This window comes from Ziziphus jujuba, chromosome 5 (assembly GCF_031755915.1).
Source record: "Ziziphus jujuba cultivar Dongzao chromosome 5, ASM3175591v1".
Lineage (NCBI taxonomy): Eukaryota > Viridiplantae > Streptophyta > Magnoliopsida > Rosales > Rhamnaceae > Ziziphus > Ziziphus jujuba.
In genome coordinates, this window is record NC_083383.1 from 28,097,582 (window position 1) to 28,105,003 (window position 7,422).

The 7,422-nt window shown below is 25.9% G+C and overlaps 1 protein-coding gene across 1 annotated transcript; it reads right to left on the bottom strand.

Annotated features, from left to right (window-relative positions):
• Positions 1 to 530: 530 nt before the first annotated feature.
• On the bottom strand, positions 531 to 7,117 carry LOC112489267 (transcription factor MYB1). Its single transcript, XM_048476196.2, has 3 exons — positions 6,949 to 7,117; positions 5,322 to 5,451; positions 531 to 1,247 (listed from the first exon to the last, which is right to left on the bottom strand). The coding sequence occupies exons 1-3, from the start codon at positions 7,103 to 7,105 to the stop codon at positions 740 to 742; spliced, it is 795 nt and encodes a 264-aa protein (XP_048332153.2). The 5' UTR covers positions 7,106 to 7,117; the 3' UTR covers positions 531 to 739.
• Between the last annotated feature and the right edge of the window lie 305 nt (positions 7,118 to 7,422).

The window sequence follows — 7,422 nt, forward strand, 5'->3', positions numbered from 1 at the left end:
GAATTTTAATAAAATAAAATCTTAATAACAAAGTAGAAACATTAACAAGAAACTTAACTATGAATTAAATGAATCGAATGATGAAATAAATAAACCAAAATAGTGAATTAGAGGAACAAACTAAGTTCTTTAAGAACTAAACTAAAAATTTGAAAAACTAATGGCCTGTTTGGATAACAGTAACATTAGTAGAATCTAATTCGTTTGGAAAAGTTATGACTTTATTTTATTTGTATAAGTATTATAAGATGGAAAAGTATGGATCCAGAGACTTAGATTCCTAACAATATAAGAAAATATATATTTGATGATAAATATCTACTCAATTTTATATTTAATGATAAATATTACCAGTGTCTATATATATATATATATATATGTATAGATAAACATAAATATTAAGAAACATATATAAAAAATATCACCGATAAACAACTTCATATGATAAGGTGATTCTTGATTCAAATTCATTATTATTATTTTGTTAAAATGAATAAAATTAAACATAATGAGAAGAAAGGCGGTCCAAACTACAAGATTAAAGTTCCAAACTATAATCCACAGAGCAACCATTTAAACAAAGTACGACCAAACACACCAAACTGACCAACATCTACTTCTACAGCGGGTGTCCACGCGCATTAATTATGGTGGGCGTCGAGCCGATTTCAAACGTATATAGAAGTCTATCAGCACTTCTGTAGGGCTGGAGGTACACCATAATGTGGACATATTAATTTTAAAGATCCCAAAGGTCCATATCGATGTTGAAGTCTCTCCAAAAACTCTGGTTGTCTTCAACTAGAACATCTCCAATAATGTTACTTGGTTGAACTAGTTCACGACCTTCTTGATCCTCATCAGGAAGTTTTGAAATGGCATCTCCTTCAGACCCACTAACATTGTACGTAGCTCCTTTATTGGGTGTTGTATTATGTAGCAAGTTTTCCCACCAATCGAGGTCTTCTTCAAGAGATTTCTGGTGAAAGTTTTGTTGCTGATGTGGACGATTAACATTATCCATTATTATAGTTGAAGCATAATTCTCACTCATACGTTTTGCGAAGGTCCAAGGGCGAGGCTTTATTACTTTGGTGTCACATCCATGCGTCTTTTTGTCGGCATTAATTTCCTTATTTTTATTTTTCTCATAATTAGGAAGAAACTTCTTTTGCAGATGAGTATTCCAATAATTCTTCACATCGTTTGCTGTTCTTCCAGGTAGTCTTCCAGCAATCAGTGACCACCTACATATTATATACAAATTGTGAGTTAATTTTTATGCGTGTATATGTATATTTGTGGCCTAAATATTATAATATTAAAAATAATTTATTTATTAATAAATTATATAGGCAATAAAGAAAACTGTCCATATTAGGACTTTGATAGTGAAATGTTTATAGTTATATAAATCTCAGAAGAAATCTATGGATAATGGATTCTAGCCTAGCTTATACATGCCGTTGTATTCCCATTTCATTTTCTAAACTGAAATCTACAAGAAACTCATATCTAAATTAATACGGCTTAATTATAATTTACTTGGACAATCATAAATAAGTCTGTATTTAGCTTCCGCTAATTTGTTCAATCAATTCTAACATAATTAACTATTTTGTTTGTAAACCTTAATCAATAGTAATGAAATAAAGCAATAATTATTTTATTAATCAATAGATACTTAGTAATTTAAAAATTAAATGACTAAATATCCAAAACCTTTTGATTTTTTTTTTTCAAAATCTTTTGATATATTTGGTATCTTAAACTAATTAATAATAATAATAATAAATAAATAATTAACTATAATGAAAAATTATATTCAATTTATTAAATATGATCATGTGAATGGATCCCACCCATGTATTAAAAGCAGAAGCACAAACTCCTGAAGCATCATACTATTTTTTGGATTGGAGTACATAAACACAAATAAAATTAACATTTGATGTAAAATATATGTTACTAGTAACTAAACGTAAAAAATAATAAAATAAAAGTAATTAATAAGAATTTAATTTTCAAAATAAAAAATAAAAAGACTTATTTTCATTTTCCTTTTTCAAATAGTTCAAATGATAATGATCATTGTTACTAATTGAAATCTTAAGTTTAAGCCTATATACATGCTAGGATAGCTCATGATCGGTTCAATTTTAGTTCGTTTGAACTTAACTCAAATTTGATTCATTAAAAAAAAAAAAAAAAAAAAAAACTAATCTTAAACAAGAAATAAAATTTACGAACTGATTTTAAATAATAAATAAAATTTGTAATAGCTTATAAATACTTTAAATTTACTTTATATATATATATATATGAACCATCCGGTCAAGATATTAAAATTTATAAAATTATAATATCTTGACTAAATTAAAATTATATATATATATATATTATAATATTAATTTAAATATATTAAATATTTATAATACATAAATAATATTTTATATTTTAAATTAATTATCTATTTAAAAATAAATTAGTGTTATAATAAAATTAATATAATAAATAATTTATTATTATTAATGTTAAATTTTTTATTTTTAAAAAATTAATTTTTAAATTTTTAAATTTTTAAATTTTAATCTTAAAACAATTTAAACCGAAGTAAACTTAGCTTTACATAAATAAATCTTGCTAAGTCTATATAAGCTATTTTAAAATTTTATAAACTTAAACACAACCAAAATCATACTATCCAAATTTGAAAATGTTAATATTCACCTCCGCTCTAACTTGTTTACACTTTCTATCTTGCTAAAGAAATCTCCTCAAATGTACATCCTATTTGAATTTTTGAAATCTTTAATAGCTGTCTTGTGTCATAATAATTGAAGAGTACGTACAAGCATGTGCGGTACACATTTAAAGCCGTATCATCCAGCTTTTAAAGGGGAAAAATATATATTATACGGCTCGAATCTTTCCATCATATCTTTTTTTTTTTTGCTCTGAGAATCTTTCCATCACATAGCGACACTTTAATCAGGCAAATTTATTAAACTTTCAAAATTTTACAATTTGCTCAAATAAAAGAATACTAATTAATAGGTGTGATAAAGTTGTGTCTGTCTATGACATAAATGACAAAATTTGTTATGTCGAATTATGACTGAAATATTTGATCAGAACAATTTTTTGGTAAAAGTATTTGGTTAGAACAATATGTTGGTTTATGTTGCATCTAATTAGTTAGAAATAGTTAAATGATCAGAAATAAGTTATTAGTTAGAAATACGATTTGCAGCTAAATATTATCATTATCATTGAAAGTTTTGATTGTAGAATATACTGAGTTTGTTTTTTTTTTTTAAAAAAAATTTTCTGTTTAGTTGTATTATTATATTACTGTAAATCAAAACTGTAATAATTTTTTTTTAAAGAAATAAACTCCATTCAAAAGGTTTTTATCAAATAAAGTGGTTCAAATAATATGCCACTCACAAATCGTGAATTTAAAATATCAAAATAAAAAAATTATTATAAATGGAAAAAAATTTAAACTAAAAAAACGTTTCATTCAAGGAAAAAAACAAAAAACTGAAAAAAAAAAAAAAAAGATGGAATATCATCTTCCAAGCAAGATTTGCACCAAAAAAGACAAGGCAAAGGGAGGATTTTTAACTTCTATGGATAATTGTGTTTTTTTTTTTTTTTTTAAAAAAAAAAATTGTAGGGGGTGGGGAATTGAATTGGGATTGTTGAACTTGCTAGGGCAATTGGTTGGGCTCAGTTATTAATTTTTTTTTTTTTTTTTTGGTTATCAATATGCATTTGCTTATTTTAAATAATATTATAATATATAATAATAATATTTCATCTCAAATTTACATCATATTTTATATATATTTAAAAAATATACATATAAAAAGGTGTAGAAATATTTTTTATGCTTAACCTTATTTGATTTAATCAAATTTGTCTCCAACAAAATAATAATTATGAGGACGAAACGGTTTGAACTTTGAATGAAAAGAGTAAGTGAGTAAGATAAGTGAATAAAACAGATGAATGCGAGAAGGGTCAATTGAATGAAAAAGGATTTATATATACAAAGTTAGTATGTTTTTCTTTCTATTATTTCTTTGAAAACAAAGTTACTATGTTAGCCTTGGTTGTTTTCCTTACAAAAGTTTAATATAGGGGCAACATTGGAAAGTTCCACATATTTTAATATATAGAATATATAATTGAAAGGAATTTACCTCAAACCGGGCGCAATATTGAATCGTTTTCAAAATTGTTACATTTAAACATAGTTACAATTAACCTTTTTCTATCATAACCTTTTTTTTTCTGCGGTACTTTTAGTTATAGAAATTTAATGTATACTATAAGTTTAGGCACAAATTTTTTCTTTAAATAAAATATCTGTTTCTATTATTATCGTTGTTGTTATGATGTTATTATATTTTTATTCTATTCTTTTTTATAGAAAGGCTCATACATGAAGTTCACTAACTTGCAAACCGTCTATTGTTTACCATCAAATGATAAAATTGCTGTTTTCTTATATTGTATGATTTTGAATCTCTCCATTCCAAGTATCTCTAAAATTAAAAAATAAACTAAAATAAAATAACTATTTAGCAATATTTTTTTTTTTTGGGGGGCTTATAACTTGGATATAAGAGGATTTTATGACTATCAATTTATTCTAAAATTTATGGATTATCACCTATAGTCATTATCAAGTAGGCTATTCCAAAAAGACAAAATTTCTTTTGCCATCTCTTTGGATTTTGAAAATTGAAAAATAAGAAGAAATAAAAAAGAAAAGGTTCGAGCCAAAAAATTATAAGCTAAAACTAATTGATGGTGTAGCCCTTTTTAACGGTTCTTGTTAATTGATTATGAAATCAATTAAGGGAGAAAATTGAATATTAAAAACATTAATTCTCCTTTTACTCCTAGGCTTGGCCCAAAGAGTACACTTTTCAAGTTAAGGGTTCAAACCTCCACCCAGGTAAGAAATCCTTTCTCTTCCAAACTTACAATTTGAAAAAATATATATAAATATATATATATATATATATATATTAATTCTTTTTTTTTTTATATTATGAAAAACATTAATTTTAAAAGTTTTAGTGTGATTGAATGTTTAAGTGACCGTTTACTTCTTTTTTTTATTTTATTTTTAGTTTTTTGGTAATAAGTGAGTGTTAATTTGGCTCTTTGTCTTTCTCATAAATTTTTTCTTTGCTTCAAAACATTCATATATAGAGGAATATCCTACTTGCGAATAATGTTGGAGCCAGCTAAAAGAATAAGATATAAAAAAAAATTAAATTGAAAAAAAAAAAAATCCTTGCCTGTTTCCTAAAAGCTTGTGAAGTCTAAGGAGAAGATCAACTTCATCCATTGTGAATTCTCCTCGCTTTATATCTGGTTTCAGATAATTCAACCATCTTAATCTACAGCTTTTCCGGCACCTATTCAAACCTGTAAAATGCAACAATAAAACTATTTATATTACCCAAAAAAAAAAGAAAAAAAAAAAAAAACAAACAAACTCTTTTTTTTTTTTTTTCCAGAACAAGAACAAACTCTTTCATCATTGTTGAGCAGCCATTTTCTTGTAATTCGAATTGTCACCTAGATTATCCTGGGTGTTAGCATCCTATTACTAATAATATGATATTAGCATCTCTTCCTATTATGTGACATTGGCATCCACTTCCTATTATCAATGGGAATCTAATCCCAGCAAAAGCTATGCGAGAACGCCCAGTACCAAGTGGTTATACAGGGGTTTTCATCAATTCCAAATCAATCTATTAGCAATAACCAGCTCAAGCCAATTACTAATTAATTTGATAATTTTCAATTAAATCCAAACTGATTCTATAAACATTAAAGAGGGTAAATTCAATTTACAATTTGAAAGATTTTTAAATTGTTTAAAAGTTTAGAAATATTCGATTTAGATTTTAAATAAGTCAATACAAGACCAATGATACTCAATTTAAATTTTAATAAATTTTATAAAAATCTATTAAAATTCAAGTGTATTCAATTAGGATTTGTAAAATTATTTTAAAATCCAGTGCTATTTAAAAAGTTATTGATTTTAAAAAATTTTAAAAAATGATGAATATTAATGAATTTGGAAAGATTTTAATAGTAAAATTGTAAAAAAAAAAAAAAATTTATCAATATGAAGTCCAATCTCAATCTTAAATATTTCGTTAGATTTTTATAAATTTTTATGGAATTTATGAGATTCTATAATAATCTATCAAATTTTTAAAATCTATAATTTATTTTAAATTTATTAAATTCTAAATTGAATACATCTCCTAAATCCAATTCAATTTAATCTAATTTGATACTGATCAGTTTAAATTAGATAGGATGATTAGTTTAGAATTTGATTTAAAGTTGGGTTTGTAACCTTTAGGTTTTAAAATTTTAGATATTAAATTCTTCAAACTTTAAATTTTCGCCTGTTTTAGAATAGCTGTTTTAGAATAGCTTGACTATATATCGTTATATAAGGAAAACAGAGAAAAGTACTAATTATAGTTCATAGTGGTGGACATATAGACTGAACAGTATACCAAAAGACAGTATTTGAGGTTTACAATTAAATGAAAAAAATTTCTCGATTCGAACGGGATAATGAATGCATTTCGATGTTAAGCAGGACCACTAAACAAAATACAAGAAAGAAAAAGGTCCAAAAAAAGGACAAGGTATGTACTGTCCTACTTAGTTTTAATTTGATGGTTTAGAGACACAGAATTACTAGTTAACAAGGCAATATATAAGAGAAAACTTCTATCTATATATATTACATAGGAAAATATTATATTGAGCGATAGAGTGATATTTTTGTATGATAAAGGATATGATAGGCTCAATCAGTTAGGAAAATGGAACTATGGAACTAGTTATATATATATATATGTATATATGTTCTGTTATGAAAAATATTACCAGCTCTACGAGGGACTTGATGCCATTTGCCTTCTCCATATTTTTCTACGCACTGTTTAAGCAGATCGTCTTCTTCTTTGGTCCATGTACCTTTCCTCAGCCCCAAGAAGCCATCCATGGTGTACTGTCTACGTAACATGTTTATGCTGATGATCATAATAAGAAAGCTCCACTGTGTTTGTGTTTTTGTGGAAACCGTCCTAAACCCATTACTTATAAATGCACATCCAGCTCTCTTCTCCATAAAAAAGAGAGTGACGTGCAATTCTGATACCCACATGTACGAAAGTAGTTTAATAATAATTTCCATGAGAACTATTTCAACATCCTCGTCATGAGTCAACTAACGGTGTCCATTTGCACGTCAAAGCCATCTACCAGTCCACCCATTATATCACAATTGGCTCATGCGGGTTGAAAAAACTCTTGCTCTCGATTGACGTTTACGAGGTAGACAGTTGAGTTTAATGACCT

Excerpts from the sequence above, each read along its gene's own strand:
- LOC112489267 (XM_048476196.2), bottom strand. The coding sequence starts at position 7,105 with ATGATCATCAGCATAAACATGTTACGTAGACAGTACACCATGGATGGC. Across the intron at positions 5,452-6,948 it reads TCAAGTCCCTCGTAGAGCTG|GTTTGAATAGGTGCCGGAAA; the intron begins GTAATATTTTTC and ends TGCATTTTACAG. Across the intron at positions 1,248-5,321 it reads CACAAGCTTTTAGGAAACAG|GTGGTCACTGATTGCTGGAA; the intron begins GCAAGGATTTTT and ends TATAATATGTAG.